Source organism: Lepus europaeus, chromosome 9, assembly GCF_033115175.1.
Source record: "Lepus europaeus isolate LE1 chromosome 9, mLepTim1.pri, whole genome shotgun sequence".
NCBI classification, from domain to species: domain Eukaryota; kingdom Metazoa; phylum Chordata; class Mammalia; order Lagomorpha; family Leporidae; genus Lepus; species Lepus europaeus.
Genome location: NC_084835.1, coordinates 13569470 through 13596668, shown reverse-complemented (window position 1 = coordinate 13596668; position 27199 = coordinate 13569470). Strand labels below are relative to the sequence as shown.

At 58.6% G+C, this 27199-nt stretch overlaps 1 protein-coding gene across 1 annotated transcript in view; it reads left to right on the top strand.

The window, feature by feature from the left end:
- The window catches only part of PODXL2 (podocalyxin like 2), a 40541-nt gene that overhangs the window by 4302 nt on the left and 9040 nt on the right, over positions 1 to 27199 (top strand). The window contains exons 2-4 of the mRNA XM_062200573.1: positions 5332 to 5610; positions 25344 to 26119; positions 26611 to 26685. Of these exons, the coding sequence (XP_062056557.1) occupies positions 5332 to 5610; positions 25344 to 26119; positions 26611 to 26685 (1130 nt within the window). The remainder of the gene's footprint in view (positions 1 to 5331; positions 5611 to 25343; positions 26120 to 26610; positions 26686 to 27199) is intronic.

Genomic DNA, 27199 nt, shown 5'->3' with positions numbered 1-27199 from the left:
CAGTGGTTTAACCTATTGCTCCACAGCGCTGGTCTCAGTGCTCCTTGTTTATAATGGAGGTTGTACAGGGGCCTCAGGTGAGGAAGAGTGGTGACAAGAATCTGTCCAGGAGGCTCTATGATAGGGAGGAAGTGCACCTCATCCAGGCTGGAGGTGGGCAACGAAGGTGACTCGGAAACTGAGGCCGGGGTCAGTGTGGCGCAGCAGGTTAAGCCACAGCCTGTGACCCGCCTCCCTCTTCAGAACACTGGTTGAAGTCCTGGCTGCTCTGCTTCCAGTCCAGCGCTCTGCTAATGGCCTGGGCAAGTAGTGGCAAATGGACCAAGGTCTTGGGCCCCTGCACCCAGGTGGGACACCCAGTGGCGTTCTGGCTCCTTGGCTTCAGTGTGGCCCAGCCCCAGCTGTTGAGGCCATTTGGGAAATGAACCAGTGGACAAAAGATGGCTTTCTCTCCTTTGGTCACTCTCTGACTCTGCCTTTTAAGTAATTTTTTTAAAAAAATTTTTGACAGAGTGGACAGTGAGAGAGACAGAGAGAAAGGTCTTCCTTTACCATTGGTTCACCCTCCAATGGCCGCTGCAGCTGGCGCATCGTGGCCAGCGCACCTCGCTGATCCGAAGGCAGGAGCCAGGTGCTTCTCCTGGTCTCCCATGCTGGTGTAGGGCCTAAGGAGTTGGGCCATCCTCCACTGCACTCCCTGGCCACAGCAGAGAGCTGGACTGGAAGAGGAGCAACCCAGACAGAATCTGGCGCCCCGACCGGGACTAGAACCCAGTGTGCCGGCGCCGCAAGGTGGAGAATTAGCCTAGTGAGCCGCGGCGCTGGCCAGTTTTTTTATTTTTTTAAGATGATGTATTTGAAAGTCAGAGTTGCAGAAAGGAGACAGATTTTCCATCTGCTGGTTCACTCCCCAAATGGCCGCACGGCCGGGGCTGGGCCAGACTGAAGCCAGGAGCTAGGAGCCAAGAGCTTCCTCTGGGTCTTCCACATGGGTGCAGGGCCCAAGCACTTGGACCATGTTCCACTGCTTTCCCAGGTGCATTGGCAGGGAGCTGGGTCAGAAACGGAGCAGCCAGGACTTGAACTGGTGCCTGTGTGGGATGCTGATGTTGCAAGTGGCGGCTTTGTCATCCCCACACTGAATAACATTTAACCATTCAGGTAAAGCCGCCGCCCATAACATCTGAAAGCAATGCAGGTGGTACATCTTGTGCTATGTTTACATTTAAAAAAATATTTATTTACTTGAAAGAGTTAAACAGAGAAAGGAGAGGCAGAGAGAGAGGTCTTCCATCCACTGGTTCACTCCCCAGATGGCCGCAGTGGCTGGAGCTGTGCTGATCTGAAGCCAGGAGCTTCTTCCAGGTCTCCCTCGTGGGTGCAAGGACCCAAGCACTTGGGCCATCTTCTATTGCTTTTCCAGGCCATAGCAGAGAGCTGGATGGGAAGTGGAGCAGCCAGGACTTGAACCGGCACCCATATATGGGATGCCTGCACTGCAGGCAGCGGCTTTACCCACTACACCACAGCGCCGGCCCTGTGCTATGTATATTTTACCAAAATTAAGAAGGTGTTGGAGGGGCCAGCACTGTGGTGTAGGGGACTAAGCCAGGGGGAGAGTTGGGGAAAAATGGATGCTCAGGCCGAAGGGCTAGCAGGTACACAGACCCAGAAGGCCAAAGAGGTCATCGTGTTCTGCAAATTGCTGGACGTATGGTTTGCCTGAGGCATTGAGTGTGAGTGAGGGGTGGGTGACCCTGGAGAGAGTGAGTGAGGGGTGGGTGACCCTGGAGAGAGTGAGTGAGGGGTGGGTGACCCTGGAGAGAGTGAGTGAGGGGTGGGTGACCCTGGAGAGAGTGAGTGAGGGGTGGGTGACCCTGGAGAGAGTGAGTGAGGGGTGGGTGACCCTGGAGAGAGTGAGTGAGGGGTGGGTGACCCTGGAGTGAGTGAGTGAGGGGTGGGTGACCCTGGAGAGAGTGAGTGAGGGGTGGGTGACCCTGGAGAGAGTGAGTGAGGGGTGGGTGACCCTGGAGAGAGTGAGTGAGGGGTGGGTGACCCTGGAGAGAGTGAATGAGGAGTGGGTGACCCTGGAGAGTGAGTGAGGAGTGGGTGACCCTGGAGAGAGTGAGTGAGGGGTGGGTGACCCTGGAGAGAGTGAGTGAGGGGTGGGTGACCCTGGAGAGAGTGAGTGAGGGGTGGGTGACCCTGGAGAGTGAGTGAGGGGTGGGTGACCCTGGAGAGAGTGAGTGAGGGGTGGGTGACCCTGGAGAGAGTGAGTGAGGGGTGGGTGACCCTGGAGAGAGTGAGTGAGGGGTGGGTGACCCTGGAGAGAGTGAGTGAGGAGTGGGTGACTCTGGAGAGAGTGAGTGAGGGGTGGGTGACCCTGGAGAGTGTGAGTGAGGAGTGGGTGACCTGGAGAGAGTGAGTGAGGGGTGTGTGACCCTGGAGAGAGTGAGTGAGGGGTGGGTGACCCTGGAGAGAGTGAGTGAGGAGTGGGTGACTCTGGAGAGAGTGAGTGAGGGGTGGGTGACCCTGGAGAGTGGAAGGGGCGGAGGTATCCGTGTAGGAGGCTCCTTCTCTTTGCTGGCCCTTTGTTTTGGCGACAGGAGTGACAGGGGCAGTTCTGTATTCACGAGGGGTTCCCTAAGCTGTGTTACTCGAAGCGCGGCCCGTGGGCCTGCAGTGTTGTTCATCCTGCTGAGCTGGGGCTGGCTAAAGTCTGACCAGTATGGCTTAAATTATTGAGTTCATGATTCCCTGCGATGGCCATTAGGCTGGGGTCAGCTGCGCGGTTCTTCTGGTCTCAGCTGGGCTTCTTCGGGTTTGCTGTCAGCTGCCGGTCACCCTGCTGCTCTTGGCTGGCTCTGTCCCGTTGAGATATCAGCTGGCACGCGGAGCTGACGTGGTGTCGTCCACGTGGGCAGCTGGCGGCCCGGGCTGGTGTGGACAGGGGAGTTCACGGAGGATGGGGGCAGGGCCGGCCTCTCGGGGCCTTGCCTTGGAAATGGCACGGCGTCACCACTTCTCTGCCTTCTCGTGGCTGTTGGAACTTACACGAGAGCAGCTCCGATGCGAGGAGTGGGCAATTAGCCATCAGCTCTGGACAGGGGGAGCATTGCAGTTGTATGATGAGGACCCGTGGCTTGGAGGTTGTTGACTGGCCTCGGTGGACCGTCCATTGACCACAGTGCCTCAGGGAGGAAGCTTAAGAAGATAGTTTTTCATGGTAGGACACGTCACCCTGTCTCTTTGTCATGCACGCATTACAGCGTGGAAACAGTTTTCCGTCATAATGATAGGGCTAGGAAAAAAACCAGGAGTAGTTTACTGTCCCCTGCCCTCCCTGATGGGACAGAGAACTGACAGAAGGGGCCGTGGGAAGGCCTGAGCTGCACGGAACCCAACATCCCTCACTCCCCCTCTCCTGAACAGAAGGGAAGTGGACCCTGAGCTGATTGGCTTGGCTTTCCTGGCCTCTTAGAAACTGCAGAGCGTGAGGATCCCGCACCCTTGTTGGTGCTGGGGACACAGTCGCAGGCTCGAGGATCATGGCGTAGCTTCATGGAGCCAGGGCCTCGGGTCTGGAGGAGAGGTGGTGACTTCCCGGTCTGCATTTAGCAGAGAGCCGTCTGCTGCGAGCCAGGAGTTCCCCGGGGCTGCTGGTGGCCAAGCTGTCCCGGAGTGGCGCAGCGCCTTGGGGCCTGCCCTCCAGAGCTCACAGGAGACGGTTTCGCAGAGTCTCAGAGCTGGACGTGACCACAGTCCCTACCAGCTCTGGGCAGAGGCTGAGGTCTCGGGGTCTGCCCGCCCGTGTCCACCCCAGCCTGCCCCCCACTGACTCTGCCTAGCATTTTGTTGGAAGGCACGGAGAACGCCTCTGATCTTCATTATTGCGGCAGCCTTCCTCTGGGCGTGTTTGAAGATGCTGGCCGACCACGGTCTCCTTTAAACATCCCCTTTTCTAGGCCACGGGCTGCCCAGGTCTGTTCTTTCTTCGGGATGATCACAGGTTTGCAGAATACTCTGGTCTGTGCAGCTCTGTGGAGAACAGCGCGCACACGCTGCCTGCTGGGGTGAGCTCATCTGAGGCCCCTCCCCCGCAGGGGCTGCGGGAATCACTGGCCTCGTTGTGCACACAGGGGCTCAGCCAGCAAGCCAGAAACACAAGCCTGCTTTGCTGGCACCCGGCTCTGGCCTCCAGAGCATCCTTCTGTCTCAATTTCAAGGCCCGTTTATCCTCTGCCTGTCTCTCTTCCTCCCCATTTACGCTGCCGCAGAATGCCTCCCTTGTGGCTGCCCTGGCGTTCCCCGTCCTGCGTTTTCCGGCGGCTGCATCGTGCGCGGAGCCTCCCGCACAGCCCAATGTCCCCTCTGTTTCTCCCAGAACAGCCGGCAGCATTCTCCCTTTCTCCGGGGGCCCGTCGCTGGCTTGGCACGTCCCTAGCTTCAGGCTGCTGCTCCGTCAGGGACTTGTGGAGGTTAACATCCAGAGGCTGCTCGCGAAGCAGTCAGCACGTGGCACCAGTGGTGCCGGCTGTGACCTGTGTTAGAAACAGCACCACCTGTGCCGCTGTCAGGCCGGGCCGGGGGCACGTCCCGCCCCGGGCAGGAGGCAGACCCTGGAGCTCGCCTTCTGACGTCACTGGAAAAAGCCTGGAGGTCACGCCTGCCCGCTGCCTCGCCTCTTGGAGGGGACCAAGACCAGAGGCCGGAAGCCGCTCTGCAGGAGGCCAAGGGCCAGCGCCACATGCCCGCTGTTGGGCCGAGAGACAGCGAGTGGGGCTACCGTCCTCGTTTTCGCTGAACGAGAGGGGAAGAGGGCTTCCCTTTAATCTGGTGCTGCTTCGTGTCTCTGTTTGTTTTCTGAATTAGGAGGGAGATTCAGGGTTCTGAGCCCTGTGTCGGATCACCAGCCCGGTGTGAGTCTCACCTGTGGCCTCGTGTGGTTGGTGAAAGGCCGTGTCCGGGACACCGTGCTGCCTTGGTGCAGACTGGGGAGAATCTGAGCCCCAGGCAAAGCCTGGTGAAGAGTGTCCACACGGGAAGCCGGGGCCCCACCGGGCTTGTGTTTGTGCCCCGGCCCCTGGCCCCACTGCTAAGGGTGTTGGTTCCTCGCTCTCCCCACCCATTGCCTCCGTGTCCCCCTTGCTCAGTGTTTGGCCTTTTCAGAATGAAGACAGCATCTCAGAACCCCCACAGCCTCTGGGTGTCGGAGGGGCCGTGGAGGACCCCAGCCCTGGGCTCTTTGGGGTCGGACGCGCCCTCCCCTGGGGCTAGCCCGCCTTTGCCCTCTGCCGCCTCTCCTAACCGGCTGCCTTTGTGTCCCTGCAGGAGCATCCCTGGGTGCCTGCACAGCTGGGTCTGATGAGCCCGGCCCAGAGGGCCTCACCTCCACCTCCTTGCTGGACCTCCTGCTGCCCACTGGCCTGGAGCCCCTGGACTCTGAGGAGCCCAGTGAGGCCATGGGCCTGGGAGCTGGCCTGGGAGCCCCTGGCTCGGGCTTCCCTAGCGAAGAGAGTGAAGAGTCTCGGATCCTGCAGCCCCCACAGTACTTCTGGGAGGAAGAGGAGGAGCTGAACGACTCCAGCCTGGACCTGGGCCCTACCGCAGGTAGCCCTTCTTCCCGGAGAGCATGCACCACGTGCATGCCAGAGTGAGCCACACGACCGTGCCCCTGCCCCGCTGCCCAGTCCTCCCTCTCCCCACCACTTTTTCTTTCCTTTTTTTTGGCAGGCAGAGTTAGTGAGAAAGAGAGAGAGAGAGAGAAAGGTCTTCCTTCCGTTGGTTCACCCCCCAAATGGCTGCTATGGCCGGTGCACTGCACCGATCCGAAGCCAGGAGCCAGGTGCTTCCTCCCGGTCTCCCATGCAGGTGCAGGGCCCAAGCACTTGGGCCATCCCCCACTGCCTTCCCAGGCCACAGCAGAGAGCTGGACTGGATGAGGAGCAACCGGGACTAGAACCCCGGGGTGCTGGCGCCGCAGGCAGAGAATTAGCCAAGTGAGCCACGGCGCTGGCCTCTCCCCACCACTTCTGACTGTGCTGCCATCCACCTGACGTCGGGGCAGGGTCCCTGAGACTCGAGCGTCCGGCTGGCCCAGGACACCCCTTTGTCTTTCACTGCTGTTACTTTGCTCTTACTTTATATAATGCTTGTCACCTGGGAGACGAGGAGCGGTGGCTGCATTCTGGACAAGGGAAAGGGAGGCTCGGGAGGGGAAAGCTCGCCCGAGGCCGGGCAGCTGCGCACAGTCGTGTTCCAGAGGGGTGGGGGTTGCGTCTCCCCGCCTTGGTGCTCTGTCGGGGGTTCCCGTGAGACCAGCACATCTGCGTCCCTCTGGGTCTGTTTGCATCCAGTCCAGAGGCTCCAGTCGCCTCCCTCTGGGGGCGTCAGAGCCGGTGGCTGGGTCAGCAGAGCGTTTCTGTGAACGTTGGCGTCCTGGGGCGAGTGTGAGGCCTGGGGCTCTGAGCGGGAACGAGTGTGGCCGTGGGCCCCAGACGGGGGCGGCTGATCCTGCTGGCAGTACCGCAGCTACAGCAGCTGTGCCGCGTCCTCGGCAGGCGGGGCCCTTCCTACACAATGACCTGGTGCGTGTGTGTATGTGTGCGCGGGGCCGGCGTGTTGCAGATTTTAGCCAGAATATGCATTCTCAATATAGATAGTGTTGATTGGATGTAGTCTCTCAAGTTGCAAAGAACCACATAAACCTTGTAGAAAATCTGAGAAATACAAAAACAATACGTAGAAGAAAAAAACCACCCATAATCCCACAGCTGGAGGATCATCACCACTCACGGTTTGGGGTCTGTCCTTCCGATCACCGCTGTGTGCAGAACTGGCGTCGTAAGGGACAGTTTTATTCCACATCAATGGCCACCCTTTTGTGTAACCCGATTTTTAATGACTACGTGGTATGTCATGTCGTGGGTCATCGAATGATGGCACCAGTTCCCTGTCATCACTGAAGCTGTGTCCAGGTTTAGTCGTCACACTTCGCTGGTTGTTTCCTTAGGGTGCATTTCTAGAGTAAAATTGCTAGGTCAGAAGATGGGTCAGTCAGCGTCCCTTCCAGTCTAAGGTGACGCCATCCGATCAAGTGGTCCATGGAGGGCTTACTTAGAATGCTCTGGGGACACAAACCCAGAGGATCCAGGAGCAGCAGCAGCTGAGCGGTCACGTCTGAGCCCCAAGGGACAAGGAGTGGCCGGTGAAAGGGGCCCACAGGAAGAGATGTGAGCAGGTGGCTCTGTGGGGAGGAGACCGGGAGAGCAGACCCCAGCCTCAGCCACAGGAAGCCAGGGCATGGGATCCTGTGGCTGCGGTCCACCGGCTCCCCAACCAGGGCCAGGATCCGTGGACGTGGGAAAGTAGACCTGGACAGCAAACAGGCGCTGATCCGCGCAAAGGCCACAGTGAACTGTTTCCTGGTGACCCTGCTGAAGGTCCCTCCCTGTGCAACTCAACACACGCGGGCCGGGTGTCAGGGCTGTGAATCCTTCCCAACAGAGTGTTGTCATTTAGAAACCTTTCTCAGCTTGATAGGAGAAATTATCTTGGCTTTGATTGTGAGTAAGTTGTGTCTTATTCATGATACAAGTAAGCATTACATAGAATATATGTATTCTTCAGAGAACACTAGCCAGGTGCTGGCTCCGATGAGAGCAGCCAGGACTCAGACTGGCACTGTGGTGTGGGTGCCAGTGTTGGAAGTGGCCACTGAAGCCACCTCCTGGGCTGGCATCGTGGCCCAGCCCTTCAAGCAGCTGCTTCCGACACCGGTGTCCCATACCGAGTGCCAGTTCCAGTCCTGGCTGCGCCTCTTCAGAGCCAGCATCTTGCCCGTGTGCCTAGGAAAGTAGCAGATGAGGGGCCAGGTGCTTGGGCCCTGCCGTCCATGTGGGCGAAGACGGTGGAGTTCTTGGCTCTTGGCTTTGGCCTGACCCCGACCTGGCTGTTGCAGCCATTTGGAAAGTGAACCAACAGACGAAAGATCAGTCTGTTTCTCTGCCTTTTGAGTAAGAAAATAAGTCTTTAAAAATATGCATTCTGTCTATGTGATGAATATAATAAATAGTATAACATTCATCATATGTAACATACAAGAGTTTCACAAAGTTCATGGGAAAATAAGATGAAAACTGTTCATTTTGGGGCAAAATTTAGAAATCTATGCATAGTTTTTTTTCATGATACGTATTTTCCATGATATTTTTGAAGATTCCTGATAAAATATATTTGAATAATCCGTATGAATAATGCATTGTTGTATAGCAATAATAACTATTTATAGTTCTTTCTGATTTGAAGCATAGTGTAGTTAATAGAACAAGCTTTGCAGGCAGGCGGGCTCCACAGTTCCAGTACTGTGATGTGAGTTTTGGCAGGCAGCTTAATGGGCGCCTTGGAGGTAACAGCACCCGTGCCGCAGGGCTGCGGGTTTCGATACAGGGAGCCATTTCAGGTCCTTAGTATGCTGCTTGGCACGAATGAAGCACTTTGTGGGTATTAGTTTGGTTTTATTTTTTCCCCAGATTTATTTATTTATTTATTTTATTGAGAGGCCAAGTTACAGAAAGAAAGAGGCCTTCCCTCTGCTCGTTCACGTCCCAGTTGGCCACAGTGGTCGGAGCTGAGCGGATCTGAAGCCAGGAGCTTTTTGCGGGTCTCCCACATGGGGGCAGGAGTCCATGCCCTTGGACCCTCTTCCACTGTTTTCCCAGGCCATGAGCAGGGAGTGGATGGGAAGTGGAGCAGCTGGGACTCCAACTGGCACCCATCTGGCCACCGGCAGAGATTTAGCCTACTAAGCCACAGCACCGGCCCCAGGTGTTAGTTCTTAATGCTTTCCCATTTGTGTCCCTGCAAGCTCAACGTGCTCTTATCACTGCACACATTTTTTTTTTTTTTTTTTTTGGACAGGTAGAGTTATATATAGAGAGAGACAGAGAGAAAGGTCCTCCTTCCATTGGTTCACCTCCCAAATGGCCACTATGGCCGGCACTGCACCGATCCGAAGCCAGGAGCCAGGTGCTTCTTCCTGGTCTCCCACGTGGGTGCAGGGGCCCAAGAACTTGGGTCATCCTCCATTGCCCTCCTGGGCCACAGCAGAGAGCTGGACTGGAAGAGGAGCAACCGGGATTAGAACCGGCACCCATATGGGATGCCAGCGCCGCAGGCGGAGGATTAACCAAGTGAGCCATGGCGCCGGCCCCATGCTCAGATCTTCATATGGAGTGGGTACTCACTTGTCTTTGACATATACAGAAAATACCTTTCTTAAAGGCTTGTTTATTTGAAAGTCAGGGTTAGAGAAAGAGAGAGCTTCTATCCACTGATTCACTCCCCTGAATGGTTGTGACAGCCTGGGCTGGGCCAAGCTGAAGCCAGGAACCCGGAGCTCCTCTGGGGTTTCCCCATGGGTGGCAGGGTGGCATCTTCTGCCTTCCCAGGTGCATTAACAGGGAGCTGGATCGGAAGTGGAGCAGCCGGGACTCGAACTGCTCTCTTACTGGAAGCCAGCATGTCGAAGGCAGCAGCTAAACCTGCTGTGCCACAACACCCGCCCCCAAACACCTTGTCCGTTTGTCATTTTTTAATCTTACTGTGGCAATTTTCAGCATACAGAAATTCAATATTTTGTCAGCTTACACTTTGTTCTGACATGACTCCAATGTTTTTACGTTTTTTCGTTTGCTTTGTGTTTGGAGATGCCTGCCCCTCCCCGAGATCTGTGCACCCTTATTCCCTCCTCTCTGGATCTTCACGTGGGACTGTAGCGGGTGTAGCTGGGAGTGTGCTGTAGGGCAGGAGTCCGGTTTGGTTTTCACAGTGAAGACCCCTGACAGCCGCAGTGGTCACTGACAAATCCGTCCGTTTGCTGTTTGAGAGCAGCGCCCCCTGTGCCTTGCACCGGCCGGTTCTGTGTTCTCGGGTCTCGTTCCGGAGAGCCTGAGAGCCTCTGTGGATGGAGAAGGCGGCAGCTGTGCCCTGGGCCTGTGCAGGACTGCAGTGGGTGCTCCTGGGCGCTGACCGGTCAGACCGCTGTCCCTCCTCCCGTTCCCTGGCTCCTGTCCCGTCCCTTGGCTTCTGCAGGTCTCTCGGGACTAGCTGTCATTCGCCCCCGTCCTCTGCGGTCTTCCCCACGGCTGCACGTGGCCCTCCACCTGCACATCCGAGTGTGGGCGGGCCCTGGCCCTGCTGTCCTCATCTCGCTGCTCGTCTTCTCCGTGGGCCCTCGGCCACAGGCCTTCCTGCCCCTCGGCCGGGCCCTTCTCCGTACCGCCTGGTGTTGAAACAACTACGGACGCCCATCCGTCATCCGTTCATCCTTTTTTTTTTTTTAATTTGAGAGAAAAACACAGCGTGAATTCCCATCTGCCATTCATTCCCCAAATGCCCCCAGCGGCCAGGGCTGAAGCAATGAGCCGGGAGTGCAGTCCAGATCTCCTACGTGGTGACAAGATCCTGATGACTAGAGCCTTCACCACTGCCTCCCAGGGTCTGCCTTGGCAGGAAGCTGGAGCAGGAGCAGGTGTGGACCCCAGGCGCTCTGATGGGGGGGTGCAGGTGTCTTTACTGCTTAGCTGAGTGCTGCCCGCCCCCCCCGTTGTCTTAAACACCTTCTGGAACCCCAGCACCCAAGGCGTAAAGATTAAACTTCTTAGCATCTCAGAAAATGCTCTGCATGGTGTGGCCCCAGCCTTCCCCGAGCCTCCTCTCCCTCCCCTGTCTACTGTCCATTGGATTAGCTCATTTAATCAGCAGCTGTATCCCTGATGCTAGCAGACTTGAACTGACGCCCGGGAAGCTGAGTGCCTTGCCCGAGGGTGCACAGCTGTGTGCAGTGAAGCCGGGTCTAGAATGGGTGCTGCTCCTGACAGCCCAGGCCGTTCCCTGAGCGTACAGTGTCTTCCTTCCTGGCAGCCCACCTGCTTAGGGAGCTCTTGTCCATCCCGCCCGCAGCCATAGAGGCCTGAGCGAGCAGGGCCACTGTAGGCGGTTACGTAGGCGGTGCCATACCCAGAGCACTTGCTCAATCGGGACCACCCGTGCACCAGGCCTGGCTGGGTGGGAGGAGTGCCCTTTCCTAAGTCACCCCCAGAGGGGACGTCCCTAAGTGCTGGCAGTAACCTTGAACCGAGCGGGCCGTCCCGGCACCTCGGTGGCGTTGGATGAGGACTTGGCAGAGGCAGGCAAGTGTGGTGGTGGCTGGCTCACTGACGAGGCAGAGTACGCCGTGCGCCACTCTTGCGGCTCTCTGCTCTCCTCGCACACAGCCTGGGTCCCAGCCGCCTGGGACATCTCTGGGGAAGGGTGTACCGCCCTTGCTCTTCAGGTCAGAAGGGACCGCTGGGAGCCCACCCAGGGCTCAGATTCCAGACTCTGCCAATTGCATTCCCCTGGGGACGCTGCTAACGTCATGCAGCCGAAAACCTGGCTGCAGCGGGTCCGATTGCCAATCAGTAGCTCTTTGAGTCATTTGCCAGTCCCCTTGGAAAAGTCCCCCTGGATCAGCTCATCACGAGCCAAGCTGCCTGCCACGCCCTGAACCCCGGCTGTGTGCCGGGCACCCGTTAGGAGTTAGGAGGTACGGGTTCTCATTTAGTTTACTGAAGAAACGGGTTTATATTCTTATTTCCATTTGAGCAGTGAACAAACAGGCTTAGCGTGGGGGCAGCAGCCCAGCTGTTACGCTAAGAGCCAGGTTGTCAGACCCCAAAGCTTCTGTTCTTTCTCTGGGGACACCTCAGAGAGTTTGTGGAAAACAAAGTGAAAAGATGAGTTTGTGCTGATGTAAGTTCTTTTACAAGACATTGTCCGTGAACTCCCTGAAGCCCCCGTGCACGTGACCCCTCGGCTTGGCGGTGTTGCAGGGAGCGGCCGCCGTTTTCTCGTAGAACTTTATAGATTGAGCTGGTTTGAACCTCACCACCATGCAGTGAGGCCAGCCAGGCATCATTACTGCCTTTGCCTGACACGTGGTGCAACTGAGGCCGGGGTTCAGGGCCCGCCAGGGGTTGCACAGACTGCGTGAGGCAGAGCCCAGCGTGGGGCCGGTGCCCGCTGAGCGCGGTGCCTCCAGACTGGCTTCTTGACCAGGGAGCACAGCCACGCGCCTGCTCTGTTGTCGCTGGGCCACGCAGCTCCTTTGTTGTGCCTCGGCCTGATGCCGCCCTCCCCTTCTGGGCTGCCCCCTGCAGTCCGGCGGGCGGGCAAGCCCTGGTGGGCGCCCTGTGGGCTGGGGACCTGGGCGGGGCTTTTCTACACTCGGCTTCAGTCTATAATGAGACCAGCAAGTAATACACTGAGGTCTTTTTCGACTTCAACACGCGGGGCTTCTGGGCCATTTTAGGTGGAAAGAGCTGTCAGGCCGTCACAGAACACCCAACACCAGAGTGAGGGAAAGGGTTTACTGGGGAACACCCAGCAGACCGGAGGGGTGGGGCGAAGAAGGGAGGAAAGGGAGAGAAGGAGACTGTGAGAGAGAGAGACAGGGAGGAGAGGAGAAGAGAGACGAGAGCGCGGAGAAGAGAGCAGGGGAGAGGAGAGATGCCAAGAGCCACGTGTTCAGGAACAGGCCCTTTTAAAACGTGGCCAAGGGGCGGCCAGGGAAGCAGGAGCAGCAAATCCCATTAGGATGGGGGTGGGGCTTGACACCAGTGGTTGGGCCATGTGGCCACCTGGCTTCCAGCAGTGGTGGCGTGGGCTAGAGCCTAGGATGGTGTCAGGGTGTAGATCGCGCCATAGATAAAACTGCGCCATTTTTCTAACAAGAGCAGGCTCAGCCGAGTCAGGAGTGGGGCGTGCACTGCCCCCCACCCCCGGGCCAGCTGTGAACTGCATCAGGGGCTCATGGACCACTGTTGGTGCTTACGAATGGGCTCCCAGCTGTGCGTCCAGTCCCAGGGCCATCCCCATCCCCACCCCCACCCATGGGTGCCCTCCACCCATCTCCTTTGTCAGGGTCCTTAAAAAAGTCATCTTGGCGTGCAGTTTGGATTTTCCTGGTGAGCAAGCCGATTGTCGTGTTCTGCGAGAAAAGACAAGTCCTAGGGCCCACCCCAGGTAGGCTTTCCCTGTGGGATAGGTATCCAGCTGCAGCTGGCCCGGTCCAGGAGGGCTGAGCCCCGCATGGCAGAGCCCACCTCGCTCGCTTCTGCCCTGCCTCCCCGCCGGCTTCACCCTCGGACAGACAGGCTGTTCCTGGGTGCAGGCTTGGGGAGCCCCGGTGACCCCTTCACCCGGTTGTGGGTATGGACCGCCCACGACTGTGTTGAGCCACCCCAGACGCCGGGGCAGGGCCCCCAGTCCTGAACCACAAAGAGAGGTGGAGAATCTCCCAAAGAACCGTGGAGCCCTTGGCCGACAGAGACGGGGAGTGTGTGTGCACCACATCGGGCCCGCGTAAGGACATTGACAGAAGTGCGTCTGCACGTACGGTAACATCTGTGAAAGCATGCGTGATCAGTCTGTTCTACAACTGAGAAACTGGGTTAGAGATGTAGAAGTGGCACTGACTCCCATGGTTAAGTTGAGTGGCAGAGCTAAACCTCCGATTTCTGCCTGCAGACGGCTGCTCCCCCTCTGCAGGATGTGCTTTAACGATCAGCGCCTGTAATGAATTGGGGAGGAGCCCGATCCTCAGAGCAGCTGTCTGCTGGGGCCTGAAGTGCTCTCTGTTCAGCGACTGTGTCTGCGGCAGTGAGCCGACCTCGTGGGCTCGGGAGGGCTGGCTGAGGCCTGCGGGGTGGCACACGGAGCCCAGGAGCACCCTCTCCCTGAGGCCCTGCCCCCTGGCCAGGACCAGTATGGAACAGAGACACAGAGTAGCAGTGAATGTCAGTATATGAAAATGTAAAAAATGCCAATAGGTTAAGAAAATAAAAATGGTCACAATCCCATCAGCATTTCCCCTGGTAGGAAATGCGTAAAACAGACTTTGACCACCAGCGGGGCTGGGTCCAGCTGTTTGACTCAGCCAGCAAGCTCCTCTACAGCCTGGGGCCGGGGACTGGGAGCCTGACAGCGCAGCTCCGCAGGGCGGTCCCCTGCAGGGTGGGGGCCGGCTGCTCCAGGAGAGGGCTTCCAAGAGAGGAAAGAATCCCAGAGGGGCTGGGCGTAGTGGGGTTTTAAGTATAATTTCGAAGGAGAAAAAGCTGACAATCAGACTGGCATTAGGTTCCCAGGCGGGACAGAGCCCATCAAAAGGCCTGGCTCACAGTGTTCCATCCTGTCTGGCTGCTCCTGGTAAAACAAAAACCATCCAGAGGGTGGGGTGGGTGACCTGTTTGCACAGTCAACTGTGCACTCTCGCGGAGCTCCCGTGCTGTTCTCATGGTAAATTGGGAGATTCTGAAGGAAGGAGGGCAGCCTGTTTGTTCCTGGTGAAGATAAGGTTGTGAGGGAGGAAGCACATTTTTTTTTTTTTTTTTTTTTATTTTGACAGGCAGAGTGGATAGTGAGAGAGACAGAGAGAAAGGTCTTCCTTTTTGCCGTTGGTTCACCCTCCAGTGGCCGCTGCGGCTAGCGCATCGCGCTGATCCGAAGCCAGGAGCCAGGTGCTTCCCCCGGTCTCCCATGCGGGTGCAGGGCCCAAGCACTTGGGCCATCCTCCATTGCCTTCCCGGGCCATAGCAGAGAGCTGGCCTGGAAGAGGGGCAACCGGGATAGAATCCAGCGCCCCAACTGGGACTAGAACCCGGTGTGCTGGCGCCGCAAGGCAGAGGATTAGCCTGTTAAGCCACGGCGCCGGCCCATATTTTACACCCCAAATTCCATAGGGATCCCCTGACCTGTTACCCACTTGACTCCTCCCATTCCCACCCCCCCAAGATTGAAACCCTGACTCTGTTACGGGGACTGGGCCATGACTGCTCCAGCTGCTGCTGCTTGCTGGAAGGCGGTGTCTTTGGGAAGGGGGGACCAGGCAGGGTTGCAGCAGGAGGGGGCCTCTCCAGGGGGGTGCAATGCCAGCTGCAGAGGTGTCACGTGCATAGCCACCTAGGGTCTAAAACCGAGGATAGAGTCCTTGTTGGAGGCCCTAAAGAGGTGCCTACACCACGAGAAAGCTTTTTAATTGAGAGGTAAATAACAACTGACACAGGCTTGAAAATCATCAGGTGGGCCTCAAGGCCTTGCCCGCTCTGAGGCTCAGACCATATACTTGGGATACGTCCTAAGGGAGGCACCCTGCTGACTTCCGTCACCTGGCTGGCCTGGGAGGAGAGCTGGCTCAGGAAATATTTATCAGTTAATAGTCTGCCTGCAATGTTGCTGACCCTACTGGCCATCCGCTCCACAGCGGTGGTTACTTTGGAAGCTGGGCCGAGTGACGGGCTCTTCAGCTCAGAGCTAACAAGGTCTCTGGCTCTGACGGGAGCCCTTCGACTCCAGAGCAGGTCTGTTTGCAGTGACCCCAACTCCTGGCTGGCAGAGCTGCCAGGGCTCTCCATAAGCTGACTTCTGCTGCAGCCCTGGCTTTCCACATGGAAAACCAATGCAGTGGCCTGGCCTGTGGGTCTCCTTGATTGCAGGTGTGCAGTTTGCTGTGCAAAGCAGCCGTTGATTGGCCTGCCGCCTCCTTACATTGCTTCTGCGGCCTAGCGTCCTCTCCTCCTGGGTTTTGTTAGAGCAGACCAGAGGGAACCTTTGAGGGGTGCCCCGTCCCTCAGCTTTGGTGGGCTAAACTAGAAATCTGTAGTCACGGGGGTGGAATAAGGGCACCTCGCTGTTCTACGCCTCTTCTCCTAACAGCAGGCATGTTCTGATAGTGGTTTTTCTTCGAGGTGCACAGTCAGGCTTCTGTTAAGTGAACCGTGGTGGGAGACCTGAAGCCAGGCCGCGGGAGCACCTCGGTGGTTTCGCGAGGGCGCCTTCCTGAGTGGCAGTTTCTGGTCAGAATGTTTGTTTCTCGAGCTTTTCACTCACACTGCCCAGTAGCCCTCCCCAAGCGCAGCCCCGTTTCTGTTTCCATTGGCTGTTAGGAAAAGAGTTGTAGATTGGTGCCTCCTCCCACGGGCACCAAATCTTAGGAAAAGATGTGCAGAACAGAGAGGAGGCAGTGTGTGAATTTACAGCCAGACCGAATCTATGCAGAGAAAATTCGTAGAGGTGGGTGACCAGCTGCCTGCATGGACACTGATGGAATGCATGGCAGAAGGCTGGGACCCCCAGGGCTAGGGAGGGCTAGGGGTGGGGGTGGGGAATTCCTGGAACTGGGCGGGGCTTGGGAACCTGGAAGAGAGTACAGGGTAGGGTATGAAGGCAGTAGGGTGTGAGACCCAGGTGAGATTCAGAGCAAGGAGTACGCCCCCATGATTGTCTCTGTTTTGGGCAGTGAGCGGAACGGCTGAGGCTTATGTCCTTGTTCCGTCTTCCCAGTGGTCGAGTCCTGTTCCTGCTCCACCCAGCACCGGTGTCTGCTTCTGTGTGTGAGACACATGCCTGTTTGTCAAGGTGGTAGTCAGACTTTTTTAAAAGATTTGTTTGTTTGAAAGGCAGAGTCACAGAGAGGCAGAGGGAGAGAGAGAGATCTTCCATCTGCTGGTTCACTCCCCATATGGCTGCAATGGCCAGAACCGGGCTGATCCAAAGCCAGGAGCCAGGAGCTTCTTCCCGGTCTCCCATGCGGGTGCAGGGGCCCAAGCACTCGGGGCCATCTTCTACTGCTTTCCCAGGCCATAGCATAGGGCTGGATCAGAAGTGGAGCAGCCAGGACTCTATGGAATGCTGGCACTGCAGGCGGCAGCTTTACCCACTACATCCCTGTCTAAACATTGTGGTATTTGTTTAGGTCTCTTTGATGACCACCAAGGTTAACCATTAAAAGACCACCATCTTCCTTCACACCTCTGTTGAATACAAGCCCATTTTGAACCTCCAATGGTTTTGCATCGGCACTTGGTTGAATAGCTGGCCTGAGAGCTATCCTCAGGGGCGTTTCAGTCACTGGACGTTAACCTAAGAGGACATTTAAAGTGGTCTTTCAAGGGCTTGGGCCCCAGGCCTGTTTTTAATTTTGAACACAAGAATCAGTTCATTAATATTTCAGCTGAGGCCAAAGGTCATCCCTAAGATTATGGCTGCCCAGACAGAGGTAAAGTCCAGTGTGGCCTTGATAATTTCAGCAGGTGTTCCTGCTGGGAGTAGAGCCAGCAATGCAGACATGCCCCTCGAAGGAGGCCTGGACGTGTTCGTGAAGGTGGTTGGCAGCCCGTGTTTGCTAGGCTTAGTCACCTGCCAGAGGCTGGGGTGTCCGTCAGGGGGGCCTCAGAGGCTTCGTATGTGGCAGGACCGTGTAGGTGCTTAAAGAGCAGATACACAGCGTGCCTTCCCGGGGGGGCGGGGAGGGCATGCCACGTGCATTATCTGGTCATCAGGCCACAGCGTTGGTGTCCGGTGTTGGGGACCGGGGCCCGTCCTTTTGCCAAAGCCAAGAGAACCCTGAATTCCAACCGCTCCCTGCCCATGCAGCTGTGAAGCGCGGCCTGGGCTTTCACTGTTAACCACTCTTGGATCCAAGCCCAGCTTCAAAGAGACCTGTGGTCACGGAGACACAGAGGGACTGGGGAGGGGCAGTGACGCTGCTTGTCAGCTTGTGCCCCTCGCTCAGGGTCCCACGGCAGGAAGTGTCAAGACACCGGCTGTAGCTACCACGTGTCTAAGAGACTTACAGCCTTACTTCCGTGCCGTGCCAAGTGTCAGGACGTAGAGCTCCCTGTCTGTAGGGGGCGGGAGGCGGCCCTCTGTCACCCTCCTGGGCCCTGAGTCTGGGGTTTAGAGACTTTCTTCCAGGGCCCCAGGGAAGATGTAGTTTCCAATTAAAGCCACCAGGGGACTGTCACTTCACAGCGCTGTCCCCAGCGGTAACAGGAGCGAAGTGACAGAGCCTAGGGGACCGTGTGGTTCCTGGCAGCTGATCTGTTCCTTGTCTCGAGCCCCTCCCTGGGCACTTGAGTGGTGGAGGGCCCTTTGCCTGTCCTGGGCCATGAGCCGTTGCTTCCACGGAACCAGCCCTTGGACAGGGCTCGGTGCTGTCTGCAGCGTGTCCCCTGTGGGCTGCGCTTGCTCGCACCCATGTGCAGGTGTGGGCCCTAGGGGTGCTCAGGTTCTGGTCCAAGAGGCTTTTGGAGTTTGGCTGGAAACTAAAGGAGCTTCTTTGAGGGTCTCTACTGAGCCCAGGAGGAAGGTAAAGCCTAGAGCTGCAGATGCGTGGGCCTCCCTGTTGGGAGCTGCAGCCCTGCACAGCATGGCGTACCTCGCTGAGCCAGGCCAAGAGAGGCCTGGGGAGTCCGTGGGTGCCTCTCCCTCTCTCCAGTCTCCTCCATCTCCGTCTCTCTCGTGCTCGACGTCACGTCTTTGTTTCTCATCCTCCAGTGCCAGTTGACTCTCCTTTGCCCTCCAAAATGTCCGCTGGGCGTGCCCGCCCCGCACCATTAGAGTACCTGCAAGCCGCTCTTCATTGCTCCGGCTGCCGTGTGGGGCAGCTCTACCCCATTTGCCGAGGTGGTACGCCTGTCTCCGGGCAGCTCTGTCCCTCCTCCTGGAGGTCCAAGCTTGGCTGCAGGCCGGCCGGCGCTGGCCCCGGCCCGTCCTTTCTGGCGGCTCAAGGCCGTTCACTACCACTGGGAGGGTGATTCTCTCTCAAGCCTGTAACCCTTCAGGCTGAGAACAAAACTTCAGAGCTGCAGCAAGGATTCCCACGCACGTTATTAACAGTTGGTCCCTTTGGCTTTATCGTTCTGTGTGCATGGGAAAATGGAATTAAAAGATGAGTTTATTTTAGTACAGACATTTTTTAGATCCATGCGTAGTTTTTCCATAACATGCCAGCTTCGTGAACTCTTTGAGGCCCCTCATATGGGTCAGTTATTTTGTGGGCTGTCCCTGAATTTAGGATCATCCCATGTTTCCCCGAGGTTAAAGTCAGGGTATGCACTTAGGGCAGGGGTGACAGAAGCGATGTGTCTTTCTCAGTTGTTCGGAGCAGGGGTCAGGTCTACCCTTGGACAAAGCCTGGTTCCCTCACTGCTTGTTTCCCACTGGGCTCCGGGCTCACCAGCCACTCTCGGGGCTCTATCCTGTCCCTGTGCTGCCCGTGGCACACTCGGTCACACCGCTGGTTCGTAGTCGTCTGTGTCTCTCTTGGGCTTCCCTGTGAAATTCTTGATTCTGGTGTACGAGACGTTTCTAGAATTCAGGTAGTGTCTGGCCTTGTCCATAGAGGCTCCATTCTTTCCTGTACCTTTTCTTTTTGAGCTTTACTTATTTATTTGAAAAGAAAAGTAACTGACACAGAGAGATATCTTCCATCCGCTGGTTTGCTCCCCAAGTGCCTGCAGTAGCCAGGAGTTCTGTCTGGGTCTCCCACGTGGGCGACGGGGACCAGTGCACAGGCCATCGTCTGCTGCCTCCAGGGTGCATTAGCAGGAAGCTGGCTCGGGGGCATGGGAGAAGCAGTCTGACGTTGCAGACCGGCGTCCCAAGAGGCGCGTGGTCCACTGCACCGCTGCTCCTGCCCTGCCCGCCCTTTGCCCCTGCGTCTCACTCCAGGGCTTTCGTGTGGCCCCCCTGTGGAGAGGACTCACAGAGCAGGGCTGTTTTACCCAAGGATTTTACAGCTGCGATTCCTTGAATGATGGTATTGCTAGTGAGAGGAGGAGGTGGAGGGGCAGCTACCGTGAACTGTTCACCCTGCGCTGTGGGCTGTGACCCCGAGGGCCGCCATCTGTGGTATGCAGACACAGGGAGGTCGGGTAACATATCCACGGAAGAGCTGAGGTCATGTGGTGAAAAGAAGGGGGCACCGTGGGAGCCTGAAGCTGTGGGCAGGGGCTGTGGCAGAGCCCAGGACCCAGAGTCACTTAGGGGCTGGGACAAGGGCAGCGCTTGGACAAGGTGCGGATTTTTCGCTGGAGACAGAGGACGGTCCCGGGGATGAGAACTTTGCGAGGAAGGGGGTGGAAGTGAGGAGTGCAGGCCGGACTCTGGGAGCGGTCACCTTGTCGGGGAGACCGGCAAGGAGCTGCTGCACATGCCGCAGGAGGAGAACGGAGGCCAGGCACAGGCCCTGGGCTTGGGAGGCAGCAGGCGGGAGTCGGGCTCCCGAGGACCCCTGGCTCCCGGTGCTGGGTGCCGGGTTGCTTGGCGGCCAGGGTGTGCCAGCCGGTGAATCTCGTCTTGCTCCCGTGTGCGGCGGTGGAGTTGAGTTAATATTGTAAGGCCTGTTTCTCAGAAACTGGCTCCAGGGTTTACAATTCCGGTGCTGGCACAGCTCTGAGTAGTCTTACTTAGTAGTGCCCTCCTGTGACATAAAGTGAAAACTGGAGCCCGGGACCTGCAGGTAAGCTGGGCGGAGCCTCCCGAACCCCGGGTCTGTGGCCAGTGGCGTGGCGCACAGTGGCGCTGTCTTGAGGAGATGGTGGGTCGCCTCCCCTTACCCCCGGGCAGTACCTGGGACTCCCAGGCGTGCCAGAAATAGCCTTGCAGGTAGTACCAAACCCTGGGAGTACATACATATTAGGTGAAGTTTAGTTTATAGATGGGGCACAGTAAGATTTAACAGTAATGGCTAATAAAATAGGATACTGACAGCAATACAATGTGGCACAAATCATTGTAACTGCGTGAATTGTTTGTTTTCCACATCCTGCCTGAGCCACTGTTGATTGTGGGAAACTGAAACTGAAGATAAGGGAAGCGCTGGGGTGGGTCAGGGCGTTCTCTGGGCAGCAGCTGCTCTCTGGAGATGCCGAGACCCCGGCTCTGCCAAGTCCGTGTCCCGCTGTGCTGATGCGCGGTGTGGTGGGCCTGCCCTCTTGGGAACCCCCCCACTAGTGGGATTCTGCTGGGAGGGCGTCACCCTCCACCCTCTTCTGCCAGTCCCGTCCTGACTGGGTCCACGGCTGCCCTGAGTGCCTCTGGGAGCTTCCAGGATGCTTTTCCTCTCGGCTTCACCTGCCCTGTTCTTGGCATGGCCACGCCCACCCCTGGCCAGGACTAACTTCCTCTCCCCACGCAGCTCAGTGCTGGGTCAGCGCTCCCTCAGGGTCCTGCCTCACAGCCGCCCCTCACGGAGTCCTGCCTGGCTGTGTCTGTCCCGAGCAGCTGCACAAGTGCCTGCTCTCGGCGCTGCGTTCAGTAAGCCACCCCTCCGTGTAGTTCTAGCACGGCGCTGGCAGGCTCATTTCCTAGTAATGAAATCTTGGGCGTGCAAGGGATTTCCTGTGCTGTATCTCCACAGCCCTCATCCGCCTGTTAGTGTGGTACCTAGTGTTCCTGCTACGTGGCCTCCAGCCCGTCTCGGCGGTGGGCTTCGGCCTGCCTTTTCATTAGGCACAGATCTGGCTGTTAGGAAGTCCTCACGGCCGTTGAAGCCGAATGTTCCCCAAGCGCCTGCTCGATGGCTGGAGCGTCTTCCTGACTCTGCAGATCAGACGTTTTTCCGAGTTCTCTTGTTGCAGATCTGTTCTGTCTCAGAGGTCAGCTGCTGTGAGGTCGGCCTCCCGCAAGTGTCCCGTGGGTCTCGAGCGTCCCTCCGTGTTTATAAAGGTGACACTCGACGTGGCAGTCCTGGTGGCGAGGGTGTCCCCAGCGGTGAGGTCGCTGTGTCACCGTAGGCGACTGCTGTGCCTGGGAGCCCCGAGCTCCCCTGCAGAGCGTGACAGGGCTGGAGCAGAGCAGGGTCTCCTTGCGGAGTCTCTGCCCCTCGGAAGGGGTGGCCCACAAGGCGTGCTGGTTATTCAGTTAGGTGTGGCAGTGGGCTTTGGGCTGCCCCAGGGCTTGTTCGGCTCCCCCGCCACGCCTCCTGTCGCAGGGAAGCCACTCGTTCCCAGAGCTCGCTGGATCCCTGCTCAGGGCTGAGCCAGCCGCCTCCCGGGCCTGCTGGGCAGCTTGAGATGCGTTGGTAGGACATTGCTCTGTGTCTTGATTTTCTGTGTCTGCTGTTGTGGACTTCCTGGACAGCCTCCTTAAGTCACTCAGAATCTGTGGATAGCGAGACTGTTAAGTCCTTGCCATCACTGGAATAACGGTTCAGTTGGGTATGAAACCCTTTGGTTCAAAACAAATACCCTGTAGGATTTTTATTGCATTTTCAGTTTTCTTCCTGCAGTCTAGGGTTAGTAGAAGCTTGATAATTTGATGATTTATTTTTCTGAAAAAAGGATTTGTTTCTTTGAAAGGAAGATTAATACAGAGAGAGGGAGAATGGAAGAGAGAGAGAGAGAGAGAGAGCGAGAGCGCTTCCATTTGGTGGTTCACACTCCCCAGATGGCTGCAGCAGCAGGGCTGGGTCAGGCCAAAGCCAGGAGCCAGGAGCTCCATCCACATGGGTGGCAGGGGCCCAAGCACCTAGGCCATCATCCACTGTCTTCCCAGGCACATTAGCAGGAAGCTGGATTAGAAACAGCACGGGGCTGACATTGGGGCTTACTTGGCTAAGCCATTGCCTGTGGCACCAGCATCCCACGTGAGCTCTGACTGAAGTCCTGGCTGCTCGACTTCCGATCCAGCTCCCTGCTGATGCATCTGGGAAAGCAGTAGAGGACGGCTCAAGTGCGTGGGCCCCGCACCCACGTGGGAGACCTGGATCTGGACTTGATCCTGGCTCGACTCTGGCTGCAGCAGCCATCTGTGGGTGAACCAGTGGGTGGAAGACTGTAACTCTGTCTTTCAAATAAATAAATAAATATTTAAAAAAAAAAAAAAAAAAAAAAGACGGGAGGGAGGGAGGGAGGAAGCGGTGAGCAGAGCAGCAGGACTGGAGGCCGCGCTGCGTTGCGGGTGTGGTGAGGCGAGCAGCGGCCGGGTCCCTGGCTCTGGGCTCTGTGGGTGCTCTCCCCTTCCCCTGGCTGTTTCCTGGCTTGTCTTGCTCTCAGAGCAGGGCAGTGTCCCAAGAATGAGGTTGGACGTGAGCACCCTGGGGACTCACCCGGCCTGTCCTGGGAGGAGGTTTGGTTCCTCCGTGCTGGTTCGACGTTGGGACCCTCTGTGTCGGCTGTCTTTCTCTTTCAGCTCCTTTCTCCTGTCTTTTTGCTTTTGTCCTGGAGGCTTTTCCCCGACTTTGTCTTCCAGCCATTGGAAACATTGAGTTTTCTATCTGTGCAATTTTAAAATTCGAGCAATGGAAGTTTGAGGTTCAAGAACTCTCTCTTTTCGGAAGATGACTGCTCCCCCAGGCTGCGCTGGTTTTCCGTCCTTCTGAGCACGCTAATTAGGATTTTAAAGTCGGCTTCTGCTCCGCGTTTTCCACGTCCCGTGTCCTTGTCACCTCTGCAGTTGTGTGTCCCCCATTGCTGCCTTTGGCCCAGAGATGATCTGTTCCCCCCGCTCTGCTTTCCACGCCCCGGAGACGCAGCTGCAGGTTTCCCCTGGGGCGGTGCACGGGCGGTGGGGTGCCCCCTCGTGTACACGGGCGGTGGGGTTCCCCCTCGCGTACACGGGCGGTGGGGTGCCCCCTCGCGTGCTCGGGCGGTGGGGTGCCCCTCGCGTACACGGGCGGTGGGGTGCCCCCTCGCGTGCACGGGCGGTGGGGTGCCCCCTCGTGTGCACGGGCGGTGGGGTGCCCCCTCGTGTACACGGGCGGTGGGGTGCCCCCTCGTGTGCTCGGGCGGTGGGGTGCCCCCTCGCGTACACGGGCGGTGGGGTGCCCCCTCGCGTACACGGGCGGTGGGGTGCCCCCTCGCGTGCTCGGGCGGTGGGGTGCCCCCTCGCGTGCTCGGGCGGTGGGGTACCCCCTCGCGTACACGGGCGGTGGGGTACCCCCTCGCGTACACGGGCGGTGGGGTGCCCCCTCGCGTGCTCGGGCGGTGGGGTGCCCCCTCGCGTACACGGGCGGTGGGGTGCCCCCTCGCGTGCTCGGGCGGTGGGGTGCCCCCTCGCGTACACGGGCGGGGGGGTGCCCCCTCGCGTGCTCGGGCGGTGGGGTGCCCCCTCGCGTACACGGGCGGTGGGGTGCCCCCTCGCGTGCTCGGGCGGTGGGGTGCCCCCTCGTGTGCTCGGCACAGTGGTGCCCCCTCGTGTGCTCGGGCCGTGGGGTGCCCCCTCGTGTGCTCGGGCGGTGGGGTGCCCCCTCGCGTACACGGGCGGTGGGGTGCCCCCTCGCGTACACGGGCGGGGGGGTGCCCCCTTGCGTGCTCAGCACGGTGGGGTGCCCCCTCGCGTGCTCAGCGCAGTGGGGTGCCCCTCGCATGCTTGGGCGGTGGGGTGCCCCTCGCGCGCGGAGTACCGCGTCTGAGTCCCACATCCGCCTCTGAGCCCAGTTTCCCGCTGCTCTGTACCTGGGAGGCGGCAGGTGTTGACGCGGTGGCTGTGTCTGTACCCGTGTGGCTGAGTTCCCAGCTCCTAGCTTCATTGGAACGTGAGCTGGTGGATGCGAGATTCTGGTCTCCCCGTATGTCAAAGTCGTAATTTTTTTTTTAAATGAGCGCTCAGATGCCTATCCCATCCTCCAATTAAAAATAAAAATAAAGCTTTGTACCTTCATGCTGCCAGTTAAATGTTTTTCCTGTCACGTGATAGACGTTTTGGAGGAAGGGGAGGTGAGTGAGTCGCCTTGGCCGTCTGCCTTAACCTCCTCCCTCTGCTGTCCTGTCCGAAGTCGCCTCAAGCCTGACTTCGGTAGTTACTGTTTTGGAACACGGTGGCACCAGTACAAGCTGCTGCCCAGATCGGGCTTCTGATGTTTTGAGTGAATTTCCAGAAGACCGGTCAGTGGCCACCCTGAGGGAGAGCGGGGTCCCTGTGCAAACCAGGAGGCCTCCCGCGAGCTCTGCGTGCACACGAGGCTCCTGGGCACAGCGGGGGAGGAAGACCCCTCTGCCGCAGCCGGCAGTGGCCTGGAAACCTCTGGGCGCAGCCCCCAGGCCCCTCTCTCGGCTCCCCTTTCACTGGGCCTATACTATGGGGATGGTGGTCGGACCTTGTGGCCTCCCCTGTGGCTGTGGTGAGAGGGTCCTCAGGCCTCCTCCAGGATTTCACTGGGAAGACCCCTCAGCAGCACCCTGGGGGAGGGGCCCAGGGAGCCCCTGACGGGTGCTGCAGGGGTCCTCCTGGGAGACTGCGGACGGGGAAACCCCGGAGACGGTGAGCCTGGAGCGGCTGCCGGCTGCTCTGAGGCGTGCGGGCCCCTTTACACGCCCACGCTCACTGATGGGGGGCTGACTGCATCACTTGTTAGCCTAAGGGAGCTGGAGGCTGGCTGGCCGTTGGGTTCCTGCACGCTCTTTGCCCTGTGCCCTGCCCCCCGCCTGCCCGCTCTGCCTGGGCAGCCATCACCGTCTGATGGCTCCCTGCCCCGCGTGTGCCCAGGAGGAACCAGTGACCGCTGTCATCTCTGTCCCTAGATTATGTCTTCCCAGACCTCACCGTGAAGGCAGGTTCCGTAGAAGACACCGGCCAGGCCCAAGAGCTACCCAGCCTCCCCTCGGGCTTGCCCAAGATGAATCTCGTTGAGCCCCCCTGGAGTATGCCTCCCGAAGAGGAGGAGGAGGAGGAAGGGGAGGAGGAGGAGGAGAGGGAGGAGGAGGAAGAGGAGGAGGAGGAGGAGGAGGCGGAGCTGCTCCCCGTGAGCGGCTCCCAAGAAGAAGCCAAGGCTCCTGCCCACGACGCCTCTCCCACCAGCAGCAGCCAGACACCGGGGGCCACCACACCCAGGCCCGAAGGCCCCGGGGGCCAGGCCTCATCAGGTGTGGAGGTGGAGAACAGTGTGGAACCCAGCCTGTCACCGCCCTCCGTGACCCCGAGCTCACTGACCCTGGGGGATCGGGACTTCACCATCCAGGAGGCAGGGCCCACGATGCTGCCAGCTGCGGGGCTTGGGGTGGAGTTGGAGGCTCCCCCAGAAGTCGCGGAGGAGGCCACTGTGGGGGCAGCTGGGATGGCTGGCAGGCCAGGGGCAGAGCTGTCCTCGGTGCTGTTCCCTCACACCGGAGCTCCCAGTGGGGCTGAGGCCCTCGATGAAGGTCACCCTCACCCCAGGACCCCAGCCTCTTTCCCACTGGCCCCCCGAGATGTGGAACCCACGCCCTCCTCTGCTTCCTCGGGCCAAGGTCTCAGCCAGCAGCCGCAGCCAGGGCAGGCGGTGGAAGCTCCGTCCAGAATACCCTGGGACTCCACTCAGGTAAGCGCAGGTGCAGCCCAGCCGCGCGGGCCAGCGTGGCGAGGTGGTAGCATCTGCCGGCCAAGGAGCCCCGGCCCTCGCTGCCCATGCCCCACTCACACACAGAGACCGTGGCTGAGCGGGGGGCGGGTCTGGCCTGGTTTCCGTTTGTTCCCTGCGACCCCCGTTTCTCCCCAGCATGCGCACCCCTGGATAGCGCGAAGGAAGGAAAGGTGTCCCAGGCTCAGCCCGTGTGTGTGGCCCACAGAGAGCGGGAAAGCAGCTTGCTGTGAAGTCGTGCTGCCGGGCGTCCTCTGCAGTCAGCTGCTTGACACAGGCCCCTCTGCCTTCTCCTCTCAGACTCTGGGCTCCTGGGCCTGCCCTGCCCGTGCAGGCGCTGGCAGCCCGGCTCAGCACAGCGAGCCAGCGCTGGCTTCCACCCAGGGCGCTCTCCCCGACGCCCCTCCTGCTGCCCTCCTCACCGCTGCCCTTCCTTCTGTCTCGTTGGACAGGTGATCTGCAAGGACTGGAGCAATCTGGCTGGGAAGAGCTACATCATCCTGAACATGACGGAGAACATAGACTGCGTGAGTGCTGGGCCAGGCTCTGTCAGCAGGGGACGGGGCGGGGTGGGGGACTTAGTCCTTAGGTAGGAGGGCCGCCAGCACTCCCCCGCCTACAGAAGAGGTGTGCTCTCCTAGCGAGATCCCGCCTGCCTCCCTTGACCACCAGAGCGGTTGTTTCGTTCCATGTGCAGCGTCTTCTCGCTCTGACAGTACGGGGCTCTTCCCGCAAGGTGTTTGCTCCCTGCCTGGGTGGTTTTCACCTCTGCTTTGGTCTCGGCTGTTTGATTTACGCACTCGCCATTCGTGCGTCTCTGAGTTAGGTGACAGAACCTGGCCAGGAGCTGCGAGCTGGGGCGTGGGGCCGCCCCGTGTAGCACCGCCCTTCCTCCAGGCATGGTCATGGTCTTTACAAGGAGCTTGTGTCCCCGGCTGTCCTGTTTCTAGGAGCCAGGGTGGGGCAGAGGACGGGGTGAAGCTGTGTGCATGGATGTGAATATGCACGCCCCCCCCAGCCCCCACAGCCGGGCCCGGCGCC